General features: G+C 47.2%; 2 protein-coding genes across 7 annotated transcripts in view; one reads left to right on the forward strand and one right to left on the reverse strand.

The window, feature by feature from the left end:
- TRRAP (transformation/transcription domain associated protein) overlaps window positions 1–4,651 on the reverse strand; it is a 166,222-nt gene extending 161,571 nt beyond the window's left edge. For 2 of the 5 annotated variants that reach the window (XM_083413269.1, XM_083413267.1), the window contains exon 1: window positions 4,484–4,628. The gene's annotated coding sequence lies outside the window, so the exon portion shown is untranslated. Of the gene's footprint in view, window positions 1–4,472 lie in introns of all 5 variants that reach the window. The other 3 variants (XM_083413271.1, XM_083413268.1, XM_083413270.1) reach the window with 2 other exon arrangements.
- A 2,315-nt stretch (window positions 4,652–6,966) lies between these two features.
- On the forward strand, window positions 6,967–26,037 carry TMEM130 (transmembrane protein 130). Of its 2 annotated transcripts, XR_014504925.1 has the most exons (9): window positions 6,967–7,263; window positions 11,503–11,802; window positions 13,065–13,227; window positions 14,516–14,688; window positions 16,093–16,177; window positions 18,358–18,560; window positions 20,433–20,545; window positions 21,879–22,156; window positions 25,861–26,037. XR_014504925.1 is itself a non-coding variant. In XM_083413646.1 (8 exons), the coding sequence occupies exons 1-8, from the start codon at window positions 7,182–7,184 to the stop codon at window positions 22,059–22,061; spliced, it is 1,302 nt and encodes a 433-aa protein (XP_083269772.1). In that variant the 5' UTR covers window positions 6,967–7,181; the 3' UTR covers window positions 22,062–24,071. The 2 variants fall into 2 exon arrangements, 1 of the variants encoding a protein (XP_083269772.1); XM_083413646.1 differs by lacking the exon at window positions 25,861–26,037 and having other exon boundaries at window positions 21,879–24,071.
- Window positions 26,038–26,380: the final 343 nt, after the last annotated feature.

Consider the following 26,380-nt stretch of genomic DNA (forward strand, 5'->3'; position numbering starts at 1 on the left):
ACTTTATCAAACAATAATAATTTATACCCCACCCATCTGGCTTGGTATCCCCAGCCACTCTGGGCGGCTTACAGCAAAATATAAAAAAATAATAAAATGTCACAAACATTAAAAACTTCCCGATACAGATGTCTTCTAAAAGTTTTGTAATTCTTTGTCTCCTTGGCATATGATGGGAGGGTGTTCCACAGGGAGGGTGCTACCGCTGAGAAGGTCCTCAAGAGGTGGACCTCAATGTCCAGGCTGAAAGATGGGGGTGGAGACGCTTCATCAGATATACAGAAGCTCCTTCAGCTATACTGAAGCCCGGTGTAAACACACGCATAGTGGGATACCAGGATCACTCCAACCACCCACATAAGATGCTTCAATTGCCGTTCATGCATTGAATTTCACCTTTGCATAAGGAACTGCTCACCTAGGTCCCAACATGAGCAGGCCTCTGGCACACTATCTAAATACCATATTTTTCACTCTATAAGACACACTTTTCCCCCTTCAGACATTAAGGGGAGATGTATGTGCGTCTTATGGAGCGAATGCAGGCTCCTTGGCTTCAGCAATAGCAACATGAAGCCTCCGAAGCGCAGAGGGAGAGCTCCCCCCGCGTTCCTTGGCTTCGCGTTGCTTTCGCTGAAGCCGCCTGAAGCTCCCGGAGTGCAGCGGGAACTCCCACTGTGCTCCAGGGGCTTCAGGCAGCTATCCGCAAACCTTCCTGCTATGCTCCGAAGGCTTGTGGATAGCCGCCTGGAGAGCGAAAGGGGTCGGTGCACACAGATCCCTCTTGCTCTCCAGGCTTCACTTCACTGGAGAGGCGCTGCACAGTTTTCCCTCTCTACGCAGCGCCCCTTCAGTGAAGCGGGAGGAGAAATGGCAGGGCCTCCGTTTCTCCTGCCGCTTCGCTGACGGGGCGCTGAGTAGAGGGGAGGATAAATTTTTTTCCCCTGTTCTCCCCCTCCTATGGTCCGGTGCGTCCTATAGAGCGAAAAATACGGCAACTCAAGTTTTGCTGTATAAGGACCCAAAGCTCCCACTGCCACATTTTGCAATCAGCTGAAATGTCCAAACACTTTTCAAAGACAACCAACTCCACACATTGCAGTAATCTAACCTGGATGTGACCATGGCATGTTGAACCGTAGTCAGATCTGCATTCTCTCAAGGATGCAAACTATGTTCCTAAGAAGGTACTCCAAGCCTATGCACACTGACTCAGGTGTAAGAACCACAGTAGAAAGTGGACTGACTTCTAAGCTAACATGCTTAGATGTAAAAGTGTCTTTTCTGTACTTTTCTGAGATTAAGCAGTAGCCAAAATGTGACTGCAGAACAGACTGACGTAATGCACTATACTTCCTGCGCTTCGACTTATGGAATGAGCTAATGTTTTCCTTCCTTGCATGTGTGACATTGAAATAATTATTTGGGGACTGAAATGAATTCTGCCCCTTCTGTTGTCAAATACGACTGACAAAAGTTTTGAGGGTGGGGCATATGTGCATCTGAATAAGATGTTTTAATTTTCCTCTCAAAATATTTGTTATATAAATTATTATTTATATCAAAAACTCTCTTCCAAAAAGAAGTTGCTTGAAGCAGTTTTAGAGAGATAAAAAGAAGAACAAAAATAGCAATGATCAATTATTTAAAAAGACCATCACCGGCCTAAAAGCAGCAGCAAAAGAATAAAGACACAAAAAGCCAAAACTAATAATAAACATATCAAATCAAGCAACAACAAAGGCAAAGGCTTGTTTGCAAGGAAATGACTTCAGTTTGCCATATATTTATTTTGTAGGCATTCCACTGCAGTAGTTGGAAGTCCTTCATTAATCATTCTTAGGGCTACAGTGTTTGGCCAGACAAGACAGTCAGCCAACATGATGCCCTCCAGGTGCTGTGAACTACAACTCCCATCATCCTTAACCAAGTAATGGCTAGTGGTCAAGGATTATGGCAGTTGTAATGTCTGGAGGGCACTAGGTTGGGAAAGGCTGCTTTAAAAACACACAGGCTTAGACCCAGGAACACAAACGTGCCACAAAGGATGCCCACTTCTGTTCTAAAGTGCTTGCTATGGTGCATTTGTGTATCATCTTTAGAACTAAAGCCAGTGGGATTCTTTACTTGAAAACTAATTACACTTAGTAACATTTCCATGCAATTGCTCAATCAATGTTTATTTAATTAGGTGACAGGGTAATTGTTCTATATAAAATATATTAAGGCTGTACTGTAGCCAATGTTAGTCCTACTCAGAATCAATCCACTGAAATTGATGGACATGACTAACTTGAGTGCATTAATTTCAGTTGTGTCTACACTGAGTAGGACTTTGTTGGATACAACCCATCATGCAAAGTATTATTGGAGCTAAATCAGTTGTTGTTGTTGTTAAAAACCTTAAAAAACCTCAAAGACTACTGGAAAACTTGTAAAGGCTCAATTCCCCAATTTCAGTCATTGGCCATAACACAACCAGGGCAAACATGTGATGTTTTCAATTGGTAACAGTTCACATGCATTAAAATAAAAAGGTAAAGGTACCCCTGCCCGTAAGGGCCAGTCTTGACAGACTCTAGGGTTGCGCGCCCATCTCACTCAAGAGGCCGGGAGCCAGCGCTGTCCACAGACACTTCCGGGTCACATGGCCAGCGTGACAAGTTGCATCTGGCGAGCCAGCACAGCACACGGAACGCTGTTTACCTTCCTGCTGGTAAGCGGTCCCTATTTATCTACTTGCACCCGAGGGTGCTTTCGAACTGCTAGGTTGGCAGGCGCTGGGACCGAGTGACGGGAGCGCACCCCGCCGCGGGGATTCGAACCTGCCGACCTTTCGATCGGCAAGTCCTAGGCGCTGGGTTTTAAACAATACACAGTAGCATGGCAGCATGACAGCAATTGCTGTTGTTAATGCAGGAGAAATCCTGCCATTTAAACAAATATGTTTCAGCACTGGGACAAATTTTTGCCACTGAAATTTACACACTGAAATTCAAAAGTAACGTGTCTGGTCTAAGGCAAACCTTAGTGCTGTAAGGAGGATAAATGGAGAAAGACACATCCCCTGTTCGCCAGGATACAAATTTTGGCAAGTAAGGATATCCAGTAAATGCTTCCTCTCTCCAGCTCCATTCCAATTCAACGTAAGATCTTACATTGAAGGGTGGTAAATAAACAAACAAACCCCTTCCACATGAAAGCTTGCCTCTGTTTTGGACTGTTTGCCAAACAGACCCCCTGCCCATATACAATCTACAAAACCTCTGCTGTCAGAGGCAGTATGCCTCTAAGTATCAGTTGCTGGAAATGGCAGGATGGTAAAAGTGCTGTCAAGCTCAGGTTCTGCTTGCAGGCTTCCCACCAGCCCCTGGCTGGCCACTATACAAATAGGATGCTGGACTATATGAGCCCCTGGCCTGATCCAGCAAAGCTCTTATGTTCTTAGCCCCCTAAACTGCTCTCACTTCACTTCTCCAAAGGAGCAACCCATTTCCCCTCCCATTCTGCCTCAGGCTATAAATTTTCTTAGAATCACAGAGTTGGAAGGGACCCCAAGGGTCATCCAGTCCAACCCCCTGCAATGCAAGAATCTCAACTAGATCATACCTGCAGAATCTTACAACCACAATGTGCCAGGTCTTAAAAGGAAGCACAGCTGGTTGGACTTCCTTGAACTCCCAAGTGAGTATGCATGGTTCTACCACCACCCATGCGCACGCACAAGCCCACAATTTATCCACACAACAACCCTGTAAGGAAGTTATGCAGAGCAGGAGCTGCTTGCCTAAAAGTCAACCAGTGCAGACTTGAACCCGGATCTTCACTATTTTAGTTGAAGCTATGGAACTGGCTCCCACAGGAGGCAGTGACGGCCACCAAGTCTGCTACGCCGGACCCTTCCATCCTTACCCCCACCCCGTTCTCCTTTCACATAAGACGCACGTACTACGTCATCTGCACAACTACCCCCCTGTGAGGTAGGTTAGGCCGAGTGGCAGCGGGTCACGGGCAAGTGGGGATTCGAACTCGGAGCTCCTCGGCGCTCAGTCCCTCAACTTCCTGCCCCCCCCCCCCGTGGGGACTCCATCTCCCATCAGCCTCAGCCAGCGTGGCCAGCGGCGAGGCATGATGGGAGCTGTAGTCCAGCAGCCACCCAGAAGGCGGGAGAGCAGGTGAGGGAAAAGCCACTCTAACCTCTACGAGGCGTCAGGGGCCCCTCAGCCCCTTCGGCTGACTCCTCCCCCTCGCAGGCCACGCGCGCAGCGGCGGACCAATCCTCGGCTGCCGTGCGCTCGGCCCCGCCCCTTTCTTCCCTCCACAGCAGAAACCCCGCCTCCTCCGGCCTCCCTCAGAAGCTCCCGCAGCCACGCCCACTTTCCTCTCAGAACGGGAGGGGGACTCGCCTCGCCCTCCTTTCTTGTCCCCCTCCCCTTTCTCCTCGCCCCGTTTCCTCTCCGTTTCCCCCCCACTTTCCCCTCACCAGTCCAGGCCGCGCGGCTCCTTCATGCCTTCCTTTTGTTGCCTCCGCGTAGCAGCTGTGGCCGGAGCAGCGACGGCGGCACCAGCGGCGCATGGGCGCCTCTCCTCGCCTGCCCGCCTGCCTCCCCCTGCTGCTTGCCCACCCCAAAGCGGAAGCACACCAAGCGCCACTTCCGGTTAGCTCTCCTCGCTATAGAGATACGAAAGAAGCAGAGCGAAGCGTTCCTACTACTTCCGGCCTCCCGTCGAAAAACTGGCTTTCCGCTCTCTCCGGGCAAAAGGAATGTCAGAAAAAGGGGCGGGGTTCATCAATGAGCGGCTGAGAGCCAGAGCGGCGCCGCTTCACGCCATAGAGATTCAGAGCCTTCAATTGTTCACCGGAAGTTTAGGTTGCATGGTCACTCTCCAACTTTTCCTATATTTATGTCCGTCCCTCTTCTAGCCCTTCGTCCACCAATCAGCGCGCTGCTGTCTTTTTCCCCCGCTTCCCTCGGCGCGCAGGGCAATCCTATGCAAACAGTGGGGCGCGCAGGGCAATCTTCTAGCCCTTCGTCCACCAATCAGCGCGCTGCTGTCTTTTTTCCCCCTCCCCGCTTCCCTCGGCGCGCAGGGCAATCCTATGCAAACAGTGGGGCGCGCAGGGCAATCCTATACTGTATAGATCTTTACTGGGAAGTGCTGCTACATTCAATAGGGCGTGCTCTGTAATAAGGGTTGTGCAAAGTGATTGCGTAGACCTTATCTTCCTTTTTTCCCTCAGTGTTAAGCATCAAAATCATTCCTATACATCAATAAACTTAACAACAACAACAAAACTCGCCCCCACCTCTCACCCGTGTATTTAACAAAGTACATTAAACAACTATGGTCCATGCGTAGATGAAAGATGCCAGTTTTATAGATTGTCAGACAGGAAAGTAATGAAAGGAAACCATAATTCCATACAATTGTTGGGAGTTTTGAGTTCCATTTGGAGCTTACATATATTTTCTAAATTTCTCCATTAATGCCACCACTGTCTATACATTTTGTCTCCATATGAAAAGTTGCAAGTACCCTCAATTTTTCCAGTTTTGTGCAATCAGTTGTCCGGCTGCCACAAGCAATAACGTTATTAGTTCCTTAATTTTCAAGAAAAGTAAGGCTGCGATCCTAACATCTCTTACTGATCAGTAAGCCCCATTGAATTCAATATGCCATACTTCTAAGTAGATGTGTATATGACGCTAGCGATACATGGGGAAAGGAAGAGTAGGGATTATAATTCTAAAGTACGATAAATTTTACTACCATAGAAGCCCAGTTGAAATTTCACTGCTTTCCTTTAATCAGATTGTTTTAGGCACGCCATGCTCAGTCACCCTCAATCTAACACCTGCGATGTGGAGATATTAATATTGACAAGCCTTACAGGGTTGTTGTGTGGATGACTGTAAAGCTACTGTATGTGATGCTTTCAGCAACCCAGAGCAGGACTCCAAATCTGACTTGCTGGGGCTGATGGGTAGTCCAAAACATCTGTCCTAAAGCATTAGAATATTATTTAACTTTCATATTTAGTCATAATTGTATCAAATAAGGTCGTTGTGTGGCAGAATAAATGGGGGGGGGGACAGAAGGATGCTACAACTTAAAAACCGAAATCAATTAGAAAAGGAATATGCATAGGAATGTAAATTTTTTATTTTTGAATATTTGGTATTGAAAACATTTCTTAAGGATGCAGTGCTAGCAAGCTGCATTCTGCATCATACTGGAAATAAAGATGTGACCTGCAACAAAATGTTGCAGTGTAGCGGAGCAGTTCAATGTTCCACTCAGTCAGCCCTGCCCTCTTCCATTCTTTCGTCTTTGCCATCCAATTTTTCTTTTTCTTTTTTAATTTTTTTTTCGTTTTCACAATATTATAAACAAACAAACACACAAGACAAACAAACATAAATCATAGCCTTATTGAAAATTACACTTACTAACTTTGTTAAGTGACTTCCTCGCTTCCCCTTGGTTGAATTTCATTGCATGTCCTTTTAACAGTTTTCCAAATCCCAATTCTTATGAAATTTAACTTAAACATTAACATCCTTAAATCTTCACCTTATGGAATTAAACATATTAATTCATCACTTAACGTAAATAAATTCCTAAGCCAATTAAGTAACTGCAAGCTGTTTTCAGTTAATTTAACTTAACAAATTTAACTAGATAATCATTAAATTTAATCCACTCTTCCTGATACTTGCCATCCAGTTTTTCATTCCTCCTCCTTCCTACCCCTAATTTTAGGGACAGGTGAATCTGTTGATTTCAGATTTTGCCTATATTCTGTGCTTCCTGTATGTTCTCTAAAACTCAGTAAACATAATTTATTTAAAAGAAAGAAAGAAAGAACAGCAGCTTTCCCCAGCCACAATATTCTGGGGGTTGTCGTTTCTGCATATTTGTTTTGTTTTTAATCTAAAACAAAAACAAACAAACCTAGGAATAACATTTCTGCAGGGATGGGATGTGACCCGCATCTGCAGCGCAGGAACAATGTGTAAGTACAACCAGCTTGCCTTTAGGGGGCAGCACCTGCCATTGATACTTGGCCGTCTCCTCCTTAAGGCAAGCTAGCACAATTGAAGATGAAGCCTGATTGCCGGAGCTAAGCAATTGCGGGAGCCAAGCCGATGACATTTCCTTTGGAAGCTGTTTTCTAAATGGCCCAGACACTAGCCTCTCTGAGCCTCTCCAAGGTAGTTTGCAGTGTGCTTCTCCTTTGCCATGTCAGATCAGCATCAGGTAAGACTGGTCAGCTCTTTATGTCTAAGGGAAGCAATGTGATTTGTATACTTTGAGATGCATACATGCACCGGAGATTTTATTGTGCCAGCATCCCAGCACAAGAGCATGGCTATAAATATATGGCTGGCATACAAGGGGCTGCATTTAAATCTAGGGTTCCACACTGCACCGTTCATTTCAATTATATTCCAGACCTCTAGAAGAAGGGCAGGTATATCTTAGATGTACATCTTACATCTTAGGGTCCGGTGTGGTTAAAAGATAATAAATGGCATCTGAGTTGGTGGACAGTGACTGTCTGGAGGAAGAGATGGCTTTTCACAGCTCTGAGGTTGATGGCTCTATGTTCTGCTTCTGTGCAAGATGGAAGAAGGCGTGGCAGGAGCTTCTCTCACCCAGGACATTTCCCCGTTGGGGGAAAAGAGCGAAAAACAGCAGTTCTACATCAGAAACTTTAATCCTAGGGACAGGGCCTCTGAGAGGAATTTTGAATGTTTGATTTGAACATCTGCAATACAGATGAGGAGAAAGAATTCACACTGAAACATTATTTTATATTGCAATGCAGACCAGGCCATCAGAAGACAGTAGTATTAGTTTTAGAAAGGTAGATAAACTTACTATTCACTTTTTAAAAAATGCTTTTCTGGCCTTTTTGTGGAAAAAATTTCCAGTCACCACTTGAAAATTGATTGTCCTGGCAATGTTTGTTTGGTTCAGTAGCCCGGCCAAATCCACAAGATGTTCCTGATTGTAACTCTTTATTAGCTTGCTTTTTGTTAAATGACCTCTTTCCAGAAGCTGCTGCTGCTGCTGGAATTGTTAATAGTATTCTTAAGCTAACGCAAACATTTGGAAACAGCCCGGTCACTGAGTCCGTACTCTGTTAACACGCTGAACAGATCTGATGGCTTTAACTCTACAGTTACAAAATTTGCTGTACGTACAGATGGGCAGATGTTCGTTTCTTTTCCAAAGTCATCACCATTCAGGTCAGCAGGATATTGCTCTGATAAAGCTCTGGGGTCAAATACGGCCCTTGCAGCCTCTCTCTGTGGCCCTTGGAATTCTTCATGGGCTACACCCGCTCTGACAGGCCCTACACCCCTTGAATGTTTTCACCTGGCTGGAATATGTCTGTGAACTGTGGTGGCTCTCACTTGCCTGGAAGGAAGCCAAAGAGAGGCTGTGTGTTTGTGTGTGTGATGTGTGTGTGTGTGATGTGTGTGAGAGAGAGAGAGAGAGAGAGAGAGAGAACACCTCTGGCTTTTGCATGGCTGGTATGTAATCTATTGTACAAAGGTGACTATCACATCACTTTGCTCTGCCCATGTTGACATCTGGCCCCATCCACCATTGACATGTGGCCCCCACATGGTTATGTATGGGGGAATGTGGCCCTCAGGCTAAAAAATGTGTGCCCTGCCCCCGTTGCACAGAGGACAGGGGAAATAGTGGTCCAATATTCATTTTATTTATTCATGTGTTTATTGGAATTGAAATTGAAATACTTTATTGTCACTTTACAACTTGTATACAGTGAGACCACACAAGCACCCCCCACTCAGCTCTCTTAGTCTTAATTCCCCTCGTTTACTGACACACACACACCAAGCCCTGTTGTTATCTTTTCAGTCAGCAGCCTAACAGCCCATGGATAGAAGCTGTTCTTTACCCTGTTGGTGCGACTAATCATGCTTCTATATCTTCTGCCCGAGGGCAGGAGATCCAGAAAGTGCCGGCCAGGGTGTGAATCATCCCTGAGAATTTTCCTCACTCTCCTGACGCAACGATCTTCCACTATTTCATCCAGTGGATTCACGGGACAGCCCATAATATATTGTGCGGTATTCACCACCCTCTGTAGGCACTTCCTATCGGATGATGTCAAACCAGCGTACCACACCGTGAGGCAGTATGAAAGGACTCTTTCTATTGTGGACCGGTAGAAGGAGATCAACAGATGTTGATTGACATCGTTCTTCCGCAATACTCTGAGGAGATAGAGTCTCTGTTGGGCTTTCTTAACCACCTGGGTTGTATTGATTTTCCAAGTAAGGTCTTCACTGAGATAAACTCCCAGGAATTTAAAGGAAGAGACTCTCTCCACACAGCCCTCCCCAATGTACAATGGGGCTAGTTCTCCTCTCTTCCTCCGAAAGTCCAACACCATCTCCTTTGTCTTGCTGATATTAAGGTACAAGTTGTTCCCTAGGCACCATGTAGATATTATAATTCCCATCTTCAAACTATGTCAAGGCAGTATAAAAAATATACCGTACTTTTCCATGTATATGACTAGGTGTTTTTTTTAAAAAAAGTTATGTTAAAAATTGGGGGCGTCTTATACATGGATAGTGTATCCCCCCCATTTTCTCAATTTGGAGTGTCCCCCCCCCAAAAAAGTGGGTGTCTTATATACAGGGGCGTGTTATACATGGAAAAATACGGTAATAATAAAATCAGCAAAAAGCAGCATCCATATACCATATACCAATACGTTACGTTCCCTGCCCATTTTTCACCCTCCAAGGTTTGGAACCAAGTGGCAGGAGAAAGTACAGTTTCTCGAAGAGCTGGCTTTAAATAGTTTGCGATTTATCACACTCCTGGATTTGTTCATCACACTGGTGTGTTAACATTTGTCATCAGTTATGGCAGGGTAAAGGAACATTAGGAATCCAGGCAATGTGGTACAGTGTATTTATCCTTAGGTGAGAGAGAAAACTCTGCTGAGTCAAAGAACTGGCCTGCTGGTCTCCAGAAGAACATTTTGCGGAAGGTCTTAGAAGCTCAAGGATCCAATTTATCATGTTTTATTATTAACGTTTAACAAAGAAAAGGAAGGCGGGGGGGTGAAAGAATTAAAGGCAATAAAAAACAAAAATAATATATAAATAATACCAACAAAAAAACCCCCCACCATTCGTTCACATTACAGATACAATAGTTATCAGCACATATGTCTTAAGGTTAACATCTAAGTTAATAAAAGCCCTCCAGATGTCCAGATCAGTATCAACACAAAATTAACACCAGGCTCGAAGTCGCATTTATCGTTTGCAGTTTTAAAGCAAGGTGAATCCATCCAACTAATATCTAACCAGTGATGCTCATTCTCAAGTTGTCACCTGCCCAGAAAATATTTTGGGTTCAGAAGAAAAATCTATCATTCATTTATTTAAATACAGTGGAACCTTGGTTCTCAAACTTAATCCATTCCTGGAGTCCGTTCGACTCCCGAAACCATTCGAAAACCAAGGCACAGCTTCTGATTGGCTGCAGGAGCTTCCTGCACTCGAGCAGAAGCCGTGTCGGACGTTCAACTTCCGAAAAACGTTTGAAAACCGGAACGCTTACTTCCTGGTTTTTGGCTTTCGGGAGCCAAAACGTCCAAGTACCAAGGCATTTGAGAACCAAGGTACGACTGTAGTACATGCAGAGCTTAATGCCCTATTGCATAAGCAGCATTTAGTAGGGATAGAGCATGCATCATAAAAGTCACTTAAAAGTAAGAGCAAAACTAGGAGAAAGAAAAACTTTAAATGCCTGCTGAAATAATAATAATCATGAAGTCTTCCCCAAGTCCTGGGAGTTCAACAGGGCGCGGTCCTATATGTTTGCTGCACGGCGGAAGTTTTGCAAAACAGGGCCCGCAATGCTGAGTACACAGCTCCTAATAGATATGAGCTGTGCATCTGAACCACAGGCAGTGGTGTTGCGTGGGTTGTCAGCACCCGGGGCAAGGCAAGTAATTTGCGCCCCCCGCTGCACTGTCCCTCCCCCAGATAGTCCCTCGCTCTCTCTCTGCACCGCACCGCACCGCATGCCTGGCACCCTCCCCTCCACAGTGGGCGGCAACCCGGCGGCTCGGATCGGATTTGCACAGCCAGCACCGCAGTGAGAGAGAGTGAGTGAGCCAGGTAGGGGCAGAGAGCTGCGAGTGCGAGCGCGCCCCCCCCAGATGTTGCGCCCGGTGTGGCCAGCCCCCCCTGCACCCCCCACACTACGCCACTGGCCACAGGGGACCACAAACAGCAACTATGAGTTCCTCTATGGTGTGCCTAGGAAATGAAAACAGATAGTGGTCCTGGCTTTGTTATTGCCATAGCTAAGGCTGCAGTCTTACCTGGGATCCCACTGAATTCAACAGGGCTTCAATTTACTTCTAAGTCAGTATGGTTAGGATTGCACTGTGAATTTCTGAAATTGTATGCATTGATTTTATTTCTTCAGTCCTGTATGACTTGGACATTACCAATGACGGCCCCATCACGACAGAAGCACAGGCTACGATTCATTCAACGTTGCGTATGAAGGATGGAGGCAACTCACCCGTTAGTGACCGGAAGTACCATTTCAACTGGGTTTATGCCCCTTTGACTTTGGTAGAGAGCTCCGGGCATGGTGCGGACTCCACAGTTATAGTGACCAGCCCATTTCCAGGAGTCTTTCCTGTTTCCGTTCAGGTGATGCACACAGACTGCTGGCTCTGTCAGACCATTGCAAGAAACCTAACGGTGTTAGAGGTGTCAGGTAAAATGTGCATATTTTATTATGTTTTCCTGTAAAAGAAGGGGGTCTCGTACAGTGCTTCTGAAGATGTCCTACAGGGCCAGCTCTAGGTTGAAGGGAGGCAGTATCTGTGGTGGACTCTCCACCCTTGCCTGTGACCTTGTCTACCTGTCCATGACTCACCTGACTAGGGTTTCCTTGATGGCAGTGGCTGGACCTGGGAAGCCACTGGCCATGTTGAACTCCCACTACGTCCAAGAACATTACAATGCTGGTTCTCCTAGGCTCATCACTTCTCAGACACCTCTCAATCCTTCCTGACTCTGGGACAGCCTTCCCCTGTGACCGTTGCCTTTTTTTAAAAAAATACTTTCTCAATACAACGCCAAAGCTCATCTCTGTTGGTCACCCACATAATTGACGAGGGCCCTCTGCCATTGCCAGGCCTTGGCTGGGGTGAGCCAGGGATCATGGGACCAACCAGTGGTAAGGACCAGTGGCGTAGCGTGGGTTGTCAGCACCCGGGGCAAGGCAAGTAATTTGCGCCCCCCCCCCGCTGCACTGTCTCTCCCCCAGATAGTTCCTCGCTCTCTCTCCGCACCGCACGGCACGCCTGGCACCCTCCCCTCCACAGTGGGCGGCGACCCGGCGGCTCGGATCGGATTTGCACAGCCAGCACTGCAGTGAGAGAGAGAGAGTGAGCCAGGTAGGGGCAGAGAGCTGCGAGTGCGAGCACCCCCTCCCCCAGATGTTGCGCCCGGTGTGGCCGGCCTCCCCTGCACCCCCCACGCTACGCCACTGATAAGGACCACAGAAGAACCACAGGGTGAACAAAGAAGCAGCAAGCCATGTCAGGACTAAAGTACTGCATAGCTAAGTTTGGAAGACACAGCTGAGCTAAGGATGACACTGTTGCATAAGCAACGCTCAGCTGGAACAGGAAGTCCTCTTATATTCCTTCCTGTCTAAGAGGAAGGGTGGACAGAGATATAGAATTGGTCTGTGCAGCTACTTATTGAGGTTGGCTTCCATTCTGCCACTTTTTAGTCTCAGCCAATACTCAGATCTTTTTTTTTTCTCCTTTAAAATGTACTTCCCCCTGATGAGCAACTTAAAGTTTTAGTTGATACCATGTACCAATTAAACTTGATCAAAGCTGGGGAAATCCCAGTATTTGCCTATCCTCAAAAAGAATAAATGAGAGATTTTCTCATTAGATGGGAAGGTCTTTGAGAGAGCTTCAGATGACTAAATATATTCTTTGTATTTTTCCCCCCCGACAGAGTTTATAGTAGGGAATCTGTCCATTACCCAAACAGAGGACCATGACAAACTTGACTCCCGATCTCCAACAGGCGCCCTGACCCGGGTATCATTCTTACTTCATGACCCAAGTAATTATTTCAAGTCAGCTTCATTCACTTACAAATGGGATTTTGGAGATGGGTATGTCCCTATTTTTTCTTTCCCTCCCTTTATTTATACAGATTTTAGCAGAGACCATTATTTATATGCCTGTACTAATATATTATTATTATTATTATTATTATTATTATTATTATTATTATTATTATTATTATTTTATTATTTGTACCCCGCCCATCTGGCTGGGTTTCCCCAGCCACTCTGGGCGGCTTCCAACAAAGATGAAAAATACACTAAAATGTCACATATTAAAAACTTCCCTGAACAGGGCTGCTTTCAGATGTCTTCTGAATGTCAGGTAGTTGTTTATCGCTTTGACATCTGATGGGAGGGCGTTCCAGAGGGCGGGTGCCACTACCGAGAAGGCCCTCTGCCTGGTTCCCTGTAACTTGGCCTCTCGCAGTGAGGGAACCACCACCACAAACATCATTTCTCACCAGGTGGACCTCTGAGATCACACTGAATGATAACCACACATAGAGCATTGCATTGCAGTTATTAAGAATTGAGGTTACCAGGCATGAGTCACTGTGACCAGACTACCCCTAGCCAAGAACAGTTGTAATTGATATCTGATTTTCAACATTGTGATATATCACTAGCTAAACATTATGCTATACTGATATATCACAATATCTGAAATAAGAATATAGCTATGAAGAGGCTTTGGCTGGCTTCACGGTTTTTCCCGTATTGTGATTTTTGCATGGTGCGCACACACACATCATGATTTGCAATATATTGCCAGGTCAAAAATTATGAAACCGATAGCACAATATGGACTTCAAAACAGTTTTGGATGATATATCTCCCAGCCCTTGCCCTAGATCTTCATTTCAGAGGGATTGGAACATGTCTAGAATAGACGGCTGGCCAATTTCTTTGACATAAGAGCCACTCAACCACAGTGCCTCTGACCACTAGCCATGCTGGCTATGCTCAGGCTCCACAGCTAGAGACCCTAATGCTTCTGAATACCAGCTGCTGGAGGCCAGAGGATGGGAGGGTCCTTGTATCCTCAGATCCTGCTTTGAGGGTTTCTCACAGGTTGGCCACTGGGAGAAGAGGATGCTGGGCTAGATAAGTCATTAGCCTGATCCAGGAGGCTCATCGCGTATCCTTAGGGTTCAAACACAGTTTATTGGCCCTGATCCAGTCCACCACTGAATCCAGGCCACAGTCCAGATGGCGCATAGTCTCTTCTTACCCAGATGTTAAAGATGCATAGGAAGCAATTCATGAATGAAACCATCCAATAATATGCCTACACAAACACAATTGATTTCCACTGTTTCCCCATCACCTGCAGAACCGAGATGACAACAGAATACCCCACCGTCTACCACAATTACCCTACTGTTGGGGTTTGCACCGTGCACCTGGAGGTGGCAGCAGAATGGAGACAAGATGGGAGCAGGTTGGAGCAACGAAGAAAGATGGTCCAGAAAACAGGGCATTTTTCTGCTGCCTTGGAATTGATGGGTAATGGCAGGGAAAAGCTAGTGCTATACTCAGCATCCCTTTTGGTCTGTGAGGAACACAAGTTCAGGAGATCAGCTTGGTCTCCTTTCCTACAGATCAGTGATCACTGGCTCCTATTGGGACTGGCAGCGCAAAAGGCAGGGAAACCAACAGTGAGCAGAGCCAGAGCCAACAAATTCAATTTTTGTCCCCATCCCCCTCCTCCCTGCGGAGTTCTACAAGGGCGACACTGAGGCAGAGGAGGAAGGTGGCAGGTAGGACCACTGTTGTAAGAGGTCAGACAAGAGGAGCTGGCCGAGGGCAGCCTGAAATTGGCAGGGCAGCTACAGACTCTTGAGTAGGCTATGGAACAGGAACAGTCTGCAGCATTCAGTGTAATGCCGGATTGGTTCAGAAATCATCATATTTTTTTATTTATACCCCGCCCATCTGGCTGGGTTTCGCCAGCCACTCTGGGCAGCTCCCAACAGAACAATAAAAACACGATAGAAGATCAAACATTAAAAACTTCCCTAAACAGGGCTGCCTTCAGATGTCTTCTAAAAGTCAGATTGTTTATTTCCTTGACATCTGGTGGGAGGCCGTTCCACAGGGCGGGCGCCACTACCGAGAAGGCCCTCTGCCTGGTTCCCTGGAACCTCACTTCTCACAAGGAGGGAACTGCCAGAAGGCCCTCGGAGCTGGACCTCAGTGTCCAGGCTGAACGATGTGGGTAGAGATGCTCCTTCAGGTATACTGGGCCAAGGCCGTTTAGGGCTTTAAAGGTCAGCACCAACACTTTGAATTGTGCTCGGAAATGTACTGGGAGCCAATGTAGGTCTTTCAGAACCAGTGTTATATGGTCTCGGCAGCTGCTCCCAGTCACCAGTCTAGCTTGGCAGAGATCGAAAGACACAATGCTTGTGTGTGTCCTTCCCAAACTAGCCTCAGATGTTCTCACTTGCTGGATACCAGTTATCTCTGCCCATCGCTAAAACAAAGCGTGTCTAAGCTCAGGCCCACCGGGAAGGAAAAAAAACATTCTTTAGCCTGGGCATTCTTCCCCTCATCTCAGCTGTGAGGATCTGGTTGAGATGTGAGAAAAGCACTTTGCACATGCTTAACTGTGCTCACTTTGCTGAGCAGGGAGGTTGGGTTCCCTTTGTAAGGAGGTCTGTGGCACATTTTGGAGTATTTGCATTTGTTTGCAGATGCAGAGGTTGTGCATAGGTGGTTGTGCACAGCTTGAACCAAATTCTGTTGGCAACAGAATTAACCCTTAAGTTGCCAGCCGAATGATCCCCGCTGTTGTGCTTCCAATGTTATCCCTCTCAGATTTGCCCAAAATACTAATTACATTAAGACCAGCAACGAATTCTCTCCCTTCAAAGCACAAACTTACAGTTCTTAACCTCTCTACCTCAGATGCCGTCAGAGGTATTAACATTGTCGGATCCACAGAGGCTCATGTGATGGAAAACTTAAATCTGTCGCTGCATATCCAAGGCAGGTAAGCAGCCAGCAAAAAAACAAAACAAAAACACCTATATCAATCATTCTACTTTCCCTTCTGATCTGCTGTTTGCATTCTCCTCTGGGGTTTCCTAGGACAACAGGCACCTCCTGAAGGCATAGGAAACAGGAACTGAAATGTGTATCAGTTGTCTCTTAAGGAATTCTCTGGCGAGTGTGTGGTTTGAGGAGCATCCCAAGCACCAGATAGAGAGGCTGGATTTGGTTCCTGGACCCGAGGATTCAAGTTACAAGAAAGGAGTTTTCGACTATAATAATAATAATTGATTATTTATACCCCGCCCATCTGGCTGGGCTTCCCCAGCCACTCTGGGCAGCTTCCAACAAAATATTAAAATACAGTAATGCATCAAACATTAAAAGCTTCCCTAAACAGGGCTGCCTTCAGATGTCTTCTAAAAGTCTGGTAGTTGTTGTTCTCTTTGACATCTGTTGGCAGGGCGTTCCACAGGGCAGGCGCCACCACCGAGAAGGCCCTCTGCCTGGTTCCCTGTAACTTGGCTTCTCGCAGTGAAGGAACTGCCAGAAGGCCCTCAGTGCTGGACCTCAGTGTCCGGGTAGAACGATGGGTGTTCTGACTAAACGCCAGGAGGAACTTTCTGAGAGTTAGAGCTGTCCAACAGTGGGGAACAGTCTCCCTCGAGAGGTGGTGGCCTCTCCTTCCTTGGAGGTTATTAAGCAGAGGTTGCATGGACATTTGTCATGGATGATTTAGCTGAGATTCTTGCATTGCAAGGGGGATGGACTGGATGGCCCTCAGAGGTCCCTTTCATCTCTATGAAATCAAGGGATTATTAGATCAAACACGGCCAAGTGCATTGCTTTCACTGGGTAGACTACGCCCCGGGAAGCAAGCAGCTAACCTCTGAAGGATGAGATAGCTGGTGTTTGCTGTCTGTACGGAGGTCCAAAGAGCAGGAATCTGTCCCGAAACGCAGCAGGACAAAGGTCTGTTGTTGACTCTTCTTCAAGACACAACAGTCACATTGCCGGCCAAAATCTGCCACATCATCTCTAAAAACAGTCGCTGAGCTAATGAATCTGGAGCGGCGGCTGTTTTTGGCTCTCTTATCCATTTGCACTGCCAGCCGGGTTGTTACGCTTCTGCTTTGGCAGAGGCAAGAAAATACGTAGTAGAATGTGTGCGTAGGGGAACATAACAAGAGCTCTGCTGGATCAAGCCAATGGCCCATCTAGTCCAGGATCCTGTTCTCACAGTGGCCAACCAGGTGAGATCATCTTCTGACTCCCTCCTTCGTGTGCCCCCTCCGTGAGAGGTCCGGAGGGTGGCAAGGCAAGAACGGGGCCTTCTCTGCAGTGGCTCCCCATCTGTGGAATGCTTTCCCCAGGGAAGTTCACCTGGCGTCTTCATTGTACACCTTTAGGTGCCAGGCAAAAATGTTCCTTTTTAACCAGGCCTTTGGTTGACCTGATTGACACCCTAAACCCTTTTACCCACGCGGGTGGCGCTGTGGGTAAAACCTCAGTGCCTAGGACTTGCCGATTGTATGGTCAGCGGTTCGAATCCCCGCGGCGGGGTGAGCTCCCGTCGTTCGGTCCCATCTCCTGCCCACCTAGCAGTTCAAAAGCACCCCTAAGTGCAAGTAGATAAATAGGTACCGCTTTATAGCGGGAAGGTAAACGGCGTTTCCGTGTGCTGCGCTGGTGCTGGCTCACCAGCTGCAGCTTCGTCACGCTGGCCGCGTGACCCAGAAGTGTCTTCGGATGGCGCCGGCTCCTGGCCTCTTGAGCGAGATGAGCGCACAACCCTAGAGTCGGACACGACTGGCCCGTACGGGCAGGGGTACCCTTACCTTTTACCCTTTTAAAATGTGGCTCTTTGGGGGGGGTGTTATTTAGGTTATTGTTTTGATTTTATATATTGTGATCTTTTCTGTACACATTTTACTTGGCTGGAGAGCTGCATTGGAAAATTGAGTCAGCACATGCCAAAAGATCCCAGTGTTTCGGTTCACGCATTGTTTTGGAAACTCCCCGTTTGGTAGCCTTGTCTTGAAATGGGAGAGGAATCAAATTTATCCTTTATCCCTACCTGGGAGTAAGTCCCATTTCAGCTTGATTCTGAGTTGGCACGCAGAAAATTGCAGCGCCAGCCACCTAAAGCAGAATAGAGCTTTTGTCCTTCTTTCTTCCCAGCCTGCCTCTCCACTTGTGCTGGTTAATCAAGACCGAATGCGTTCCGCTCGACAGGGACCACTGCCACCTGGTGGCGATGAATGCTACGCACTACAATCTGAGCCACGTCTTCAGGGACGCTGGGCAGTACTGCCTTAGCGTGCGAGTGGAGAATGGGGTCAACATGTTGCAGTCGTACCAGGAGATTCAAGTGAGGCCGTCAGGTGAGAGTTAGGAGAAAAGCTACTCCACAGTTGGAAAGCAGGTGTTATATATATATATATATATATATATATATATATATATATATATATATATGGAGAATGTCATTTATAAAAAGTCTCTTGGACACCATTAGGGTGCCTAGAATCCATTTTCGCTGTCAATTGTTGTCGATTTCCATACAATCGGTATATAGTTCAAGAGCCTATTCACTTCTGAAAATCTTAAATTTTCCTGTAGTGTCTTGTTTATGTTGACCAGCACTTTCTCCCCAAACTTAGTGTGGGACACACTAAAAGCATGTGTTTCAAGGAAGCATTGTCCATATTACATCTCCAACAAAGAGCTACATTAGATAAGGAGTCTAATAGATTATAAATAGTATTTTCTGCTGTATAAGTTTTGGTGTGCGCACCAGTGCTCCCTGCTCCATTTCGACTGGGCCCTTTACATTCCTTCACCTTTTCTCCTCCTGCACAGGATTGCTCAGCGTAATTAGGTGACCCCATTGGGTTCCAATATTATGAGAAAAGGGGCTTAGGTTTATCCACTTCTTCCACCCCTTGCGTAATCCTACACACCTCTCTCTCTCCCTCCCCCCTCTCTCTCACACACACACTTTTCCCTCAAGTGCAAAGCCACTACAGTCATACCTCATGTTACGACCGCTTCAGGTTACGTTTGCGGGTTGTGGACTGCGGGAAACCCGGAAGTACCGGAACAGGCTACTTCCGGGTTTTGCTGCTTGCACATGCGCAGAAGCGCCAAATCACGCCTGCGCAGACGTGGTGCTTTAGGATGCGAAAGCTGTGGGTTGCGGACGTGCCTCCGTCATGGATTATGTCCACAACCCGAGGTTCCACTGTAATTCTATAAGCTTCCCTAGGGAGGGAGTTGCTCTAACTGCCCAACCGTTCCCCTTTCCTACACCTTTCCCAGATCTACAACAGGAGTGCAAGGAGCCCTCAGGCCCAGGAGCCAATGTGGCCTCCATGCCTCTCTACCTGAGCCCTCAGAACTCTTTCCACAGGCCCTGCTTCATACCCTGAATTCTGATTATGCTTCCTCACCAAATTCTGATTACGCTTCTCTGGACAGCAGCTAGAGAAGGGCGTGTGAGTACAGTGGTGCCTCGCAAGACGAAATTAATTCGTTCCGCAAGTTTTTTCGTTGAGCGAGTTTTTTCGTCTTGCGAAGCACCACTGCAGTTAAACACTAACAACGACGAGGAGGGGCGGGGAGAAGCAGGGCAGCTGCCGCAGCCGGTACCTCGGACTCACCCGCGCCTTGTTGCCACCGCGCGACGCGGCTGCTGGAGGGCGGCGGGGCTCAGGAGCGCGACTCCGGCTGCAACGCTGGCTGCTGGCGGCAACGGCTCTCTCAGAGGAGCGCGTGAGGGCGGTGGGCAGCGGCGCGAGGCAGCCGGAAGGTCAGCCATCGGCCAGAAGATCGGAGGGAGCCGGAGGAGTCGGCAGCCGGAAGGTGGGAGGGAGCCGGAGGAGCGGGGAAGCGAGCGTGCGTGCGTGCGTGCAGTGACCATCGCCATGACAGGAGAGGCAGGGCTGTTTCGTCTAGCGGGGTACCACTGTATGTGTAGAAACTTGCCCTGCTGTACCAAAGTAAAATGTGCATGGGTTGCTCCACCCACTCTGGCATCTGGCCCCGCCCCCCACCACTGGCATGTGGCCCTCAGAAGGTTCCCAGAAGGCAATGCAACCCTCAAGCTGGAAAAAAATTCATGCTGCTCCTTTTTGAGTTGTGGCAACAGGAGCTGGACATAGAAGTCCAAGTGTCGTCACACACAACGTACAATGGCGTTGAGATGTTTCCGGATAGATTTCCAATCTAAGCACCCTCCTTCTCCTCTTCTCCAGGCATCCACCCAGCTTTCTTAGTGCTGCCTTGCATCACCCTCTTATCAGCCATGCTGGGATTAGCTGCCTACGTGACGTTTCGGAGCAGCGCACAGCAAAAGGATCTTGTGGAGGTACTTCCGTAAAGGCTGCTATGATCACATTGTGGGGCGAGGAACCCAAGCCGAATTTAACCTTACTTGCATCACAAGCGGGGCCTGCAACGAAATGTTGCCTCGTGGAGCACAGCTGCCACTCTGTTCCAGTCCTCGAATCATGTTCGGGTCCGAGGCAAGATCCCACAGAGCAGGCAGCCAGGTCACACTCTGTATGACCCCAGGCTAGCTCCAAAGGCTGAGAGGAGACTGAGCATCTGCCCCCCAGACCACCACCTCCAGGCTCCACCCTCTTGTGCATGACATTAGAGTCTTAAAGGGCCAACTCTCTGGCCTGAAGGCAGGTCATTCCTCCTCCACTCCATAGCCTTCTATGGCTATGCGCCACCCAACTGGTGATGTGCACCAGGAGGCATTTGGCTCCTCAAGCTTGGGGGAACACACCCTCAAAGGTCCTGGCTCAGGCATGATAGGTTGCTCTCATGGGCTCCTGTTTATCAGTCCCACGCTCAGTGGTCTCTTGGTTATGACTCCATAGCTGGAGACTGCAGCCCCTGACTCTGACCCTTGATCGCTGCTAGATCCTGTGGTCCTGACACCCCATGTTCCTGGATGTCCCCCCTGTTAGGATCATCCTGCTCTCGTATAGGACCCTGGCAGAGACACATGCCTGACTGGCATGTTCTCTCCCTCCTGGTCGGTTGTTCGGGAGCTTCAAAAGCTTTCTTCAGCCTGAACATCCCAGCGACCAATGCCAACAGACATCGGCACACTTACGATCCTGCAAAGTATTGGCGTAACAGAACTCAGTAGCACAGCATTTTGGCTAATCTACTTTTACTTACATATAATACACTCGGAGCATTCTGACTTAGCTCCTTCCTCTTTCTCATCAGACAGCAAAGAGAGAAAGAACAAAGGACAATAGTCCTACATTCCGGAACACAGTAGTACAAAACATCCTGTCTCCGTCACTTCCCACTCTGTGGAATGAAAACATACACTGTCATGTGATAGACAACAATCTCATGACTGTAAACACGGAGCAAGAATCCTAACACCCCCCACCAACAGTGAGTCAGGCCAGGCTGAGAGGCAGTGACTAGACCAAGGTCACCAGTGAGCTTCATGGCCGAGTGGGGATATGAACCCTGGTCTCCCAGGTTTCGAATCCAGCCCAATAGCCACCACCCTACATAATTCTTCACAGAATTAGATGCATCTGGCTGTTTTCCAAAAATGCAAACTTACAAGTATACTTAAACTTCTCTAAGCCTTCACGGGGAGGGTTGGTTTGTCACCCGAGGACATTCTTGGAACCGGCTTTGTCTTCCCCATTGTCGAAACGCAGGTTGCCGATTTTGACTTCTCCCCAACGTCCGACACCTCACCTTCTGGCTCCGAGTGGAGCTGCCGTCAAATGTGTTGCGAAACCTGCTGCCTCTGGCCATCTCAGGAGTCTTGCGAGACGATCCGAGAGCATCACCGCCTCCTGCGCCCTTTGCGTGAGCCAGTGAAAATGTACACCATGTGAAGAACAGGAGCTTTGTTTGTCATATACTGCTGCTGGCTTGGCCTTCTCCTGTCTGCCTCCTCTCGTCTCCATGCAGGGTGCTGCATGGACAATCCGTATCTTTTGCTGGTGCATGAAAAGTTGACATCTGTGCTAGGGCCCTGGGTTGCAGATTATTTCACCAGGTCACCCAAAAAGAGCAGACTTGGATCTGCACTGAGAATGCATTCCTATGCAGCAGGGATGGGGGAGCCTCAGCCCTTTGGGCCAAATGTGGCCCTGCAGGTATCTCCTCTGTCTGGCCCTTGGGACTGCTCCGCACCTTCCTTAAGTGCTTTTGCCTTGCTGGATTTTGCCCTAGAACTTCCACAATGCCTCTTGCTTGCCTAGATGAAGAGATGTGCTTGCGTGTGTGAAGCATGCCTGAAATGTATCCTGTTGCCAGATGGTAAGAGCCATTGCGCTGCTCCACCTCTGGTCATGCCCACTTTTGCCGCTGGCCACAGCTACCCCAGACATGCAGACTCTGGAAGGGCTGTCCACAAGGGACTGTGTCCCTGCAGCTGAAAAAGGTTCCCCACTGCTAGGGCTGGGCAATATATTGATATACAGTGGTACCTTGGTTCTCAAACTTAATCCGTTCCAGAAGCCCATTCCAAAACCAAAGCGTTCCAAAACCAAGGCATGGTTTCCCATAGAAAGTAATGCAAAATTGATTAATCTGTTCCAGACTTTTAAAAACAACCCCTAAAACAGAAATGTAACATGAATTTTGCTATCTAACGTATGGTTACCAGATTTTTTTCAATGAATCCTTCTTTCTTTATTTCTTTCTTTCTTTTTAAAGCTGAGTAGCAACAGGGAGTCAGTAGTGGGGATGGTGAGGCAAAAGACTCTGGGGCCAAGCACACATGCATATTGTATAAAGGTGCAAAGCCCTTCTTTCGCACACTGTGAAACATAAATGCACAGAGTTTTTTAAAAACTGGGCAACGCCTGCCCGCCCGAGCCTCCCCTGATCTGTCAAAACAAAGGGGGCAGGATATCTGTACTGCCGGACGTCCCCAGTTCATGCAGTGGCCGGCGGCAGTGAACAGCTCCTGAAGCCAGACAGAGCCAACTGTGCTACCAGGCTGGCTCCGGGCTGCTGAGGCTGCCACTGCCACATTTCCCGGGGACAGATTTGCAAATCTGGGGACATTCCAGGGACGGAATTTGTTCGGGGACAGATTAGCAAATCCGGGGACTTTCCCCAGGAACCAGGGACGTGTGGTAACCCTAAAATTCTAACGAGACCATTGATCCATAAAATGAAAGCAATAAACAATGTACTGCGGTCACACAATCAATCAATCAGTAGCTGAACTGGGTTCCACACTGTCACAAAAACAAAACAAAAAAGAGCTGCAAAAACAAAAACGGAAAAGAAATAGCAAAAACAGACAGACCTCAGGGTAACACTCAAAATGGAAGCATAACAATCAAAACAGTAGTGTGGCACTCAGATCGGAAGTGTAACACTCAAAACGGAGTACGTTCAGCTTCCGAAAGAGGTTCGCAAACCGAAACACTTACTTCCGGGTTTGCAGTGTTTGGGTTCCAAGTTGTTTGAGTACCAATGCGTTTGAGAACCAAAGTACCACTGTAGTGTCCAAAACCGGTTTCATAACTTTTGGGTTGGCAATCTATCGCGAAACATAATGTGTGTGTGTGTGTTATGCAAAAATCACAATGTGGGAAAAACTGTGAAGCCAACCAATGCCTCTATGTAGCTCCATCCTTATTTCAGACATCATGATATATCGGTATATATCGTGATGTTTGGCTGGGAATATATCACGATATTGAAAACTAGATATTGCCCAGTCCTACCCACTGCTAATATGCAGGCTTACTGAGAAGCAAGTTCAACTGAGCTCAATAAGACATACTCCACAGGAGGTGCTTTCAGGATTGTAGTCTAAAATGGCGGGTTTTGTTTTTGTTTGTTTTTAAAGAAAATAAATGTATGCTCTATCTCTCACACATATATATATGGCACTCATATTGTGTAAGTGTTACACTTCAGTCAGAACTTCGAATGATTTTATTTGTAGGATTGGGAGGGGTGAGAAATGTGATTTTGCTTGCATTTTAATTTGCACTTTTTGAATGGAGAAGCCAGCTAAAACACAGCTGCCCTTTGGAATTTGCGTTTCTCCAAATCTTGCAGCTCTGTTCTGCAACAAAGAAGTGTGTACAACAGTGAAAACAGCATATATAAATGCATTCTGTTAGGGAGTTTTTTTCAAAAAAGAAGACGTGCAGCTTAATCAAAGTTGCGTACAAGGATGTGTTTATTCGGGTAAATTCGCACGTAAAATGCTGCTGAATTTTCATGAGGAATTTTTTTAAAAAAAGCAAATGGCTGCAGATACGAACTAAAAGTATGACTGGAATACTGAGAAACAGAAGGAAACAAAAACTGACAGATCCATCCATCCCTATTGCATGTGTTCCTCTGCAACCCAGGAGATATACTTGACCATCATGTTTTGTTTTGGTTTTTCCATTTTCAGCCAAAATCTTAAAGGGGGACCGTGCCCACCACCCCCTCTGCCTTTCTACATGTGTGCCTTTGGATTGCCAATCAAAATAATAATAATAATAATATATCTTTATTGTCATTGCCCCCTTCGGGGACAACGAAATTGCTTGACTGCTCCATAAAAACACTAATTAAACAATACAGTATGATACAGCAAAGGAGATTAGTTGACTTTCAAAGTCCGGGCTTCCCATTCAGGGCCGAGATCGCTCTGGAGAAGAAGCTGTTCTTAAGACGGCTCGTTCTTGTCTTCATCGTCCTGTATCTCCGTCCCGACGGCAAAAGCTCGAAGAGACAGTGACCAGGATGCGATGGATCTTTTACTATGTCCAGTGCCTTCCTATGGCACCTTGTGGCATAAATCTGCTCTAAGGTGGAGAGTGGGCAGCCAACAATGCTCTCTGCTGCCTTAACAACCCTGCACAACCCCATCCTGTCCTGGGTAGTACAGCTTCCGTACCACACACATAAGCCATAAGTGAGCACGCTCTCAATGGCACAGTGATAGAAGGCAAGCAGCAGTTTCTGCAGAAGATGGTTTTTCCTTAGTATTCTCAAAAAGTACAGTCTCTGCTGCGCCTTCTTCACAAGCCCCCTTGTGTTGACATGCTACGTATCTGAAGGAAACTTCTATTTCCCTCCTTCCTTCTGTCATGAAACCCAAGGTGGCATGGTTCCCGGATGGTCAGCTATCCAGGGACTGACCAGACCCAGACCTGCGTAGCTTTAGCAAGGTGGTGGCCTCATTTTCCTCTTCCCAACAAACCAGACATCCTGCTTCTTACCTTGCCTTTTGCCTCAGTTCTATTAATTGTATAAATAAAAGGCATATAGCAACTATATTTTCACTGGTAGATCTCACTGTAAAAGAAGGGCACTTCCAGACACTGCTTTGATAATGGCACAAAATCAGAAGGCACTTCAATGAAGAGGTCACTTCTACCACCAGCTCTGCCAGTCTACTGCGCCTCTCCTCAGGCATATTGGCAGGCGTCCGTTTGTACTGCTGCAATCAGAATAGGGATAGGAGGTCCATTGCGAAAGAAAGAAAGAAAGAAAGAAAGAAAGAAAGAAAGAAAGAAAGAAAGAAAAGGAAATGGTACCAGAGCCGAGGGGGAAAGCCACCATCTGGTAACTTACTTCCTTGTAGCAGGAAGCAAGGGCTGTGTTGAGGATGTTATATGGCTGTCAAGCCTGCAAGCTGTCGAAATGTTGTTTATACTTAACATAGAGATGTCACATTTCAAAAGAAGACCTTGAAGTGCATTCTGGGATGTGCATTTCCAGCAAGGAAGGCACCCACCAGAGATTCCCTCTGACACCAGTCACAAACGAAAACAGAATAGGCTCTGCCACTTCTGTTTTACTACTCACTGCCTCAGTAAAGCAAGTTCTGGTGCCCTTAAAAAATTGTGTGCAAGTTACTTTTGGGCAGAAAGAGGTTACCAGAAGGGGGAATATCGCTCTTAACTTCACTGGTGGGCCAGTGTGGTGTAGTGGTCAAGAGCGGTAGACTCCTAATCTGGGGAACCGGGTTCGCGTCTCCGCTCCTCCACATGCAGCTGCTGGGTGACCTTGGGCCAGTCACACTTCTCTGAAGTCTCTCAGCCCCACTCACCTCACAGAGTGTTTGTTGTAGGGGAGAAAGGGAAAGGAGAATGTTAGCCGCTTTGAGACTCCTTAAAGGGAGTGAAAGGCGGGATATCAAATCCAAACTCTTCTTCTTCTTCTTCTTGGTTTAGGGCTTGATGTC

Source organism: Podarcis tiliguerta, assembly GCF_965153285.1.
Source record: "Podarcis tiliguerta genome assembly, chromosome: 14".
Classification (NCBI taxonomy): Eukaryota; Metazoa; Chordata; class Lepidosauria; order Squamata; family Lacertidae; genus Podarcis; species Podarcis tiliguerta.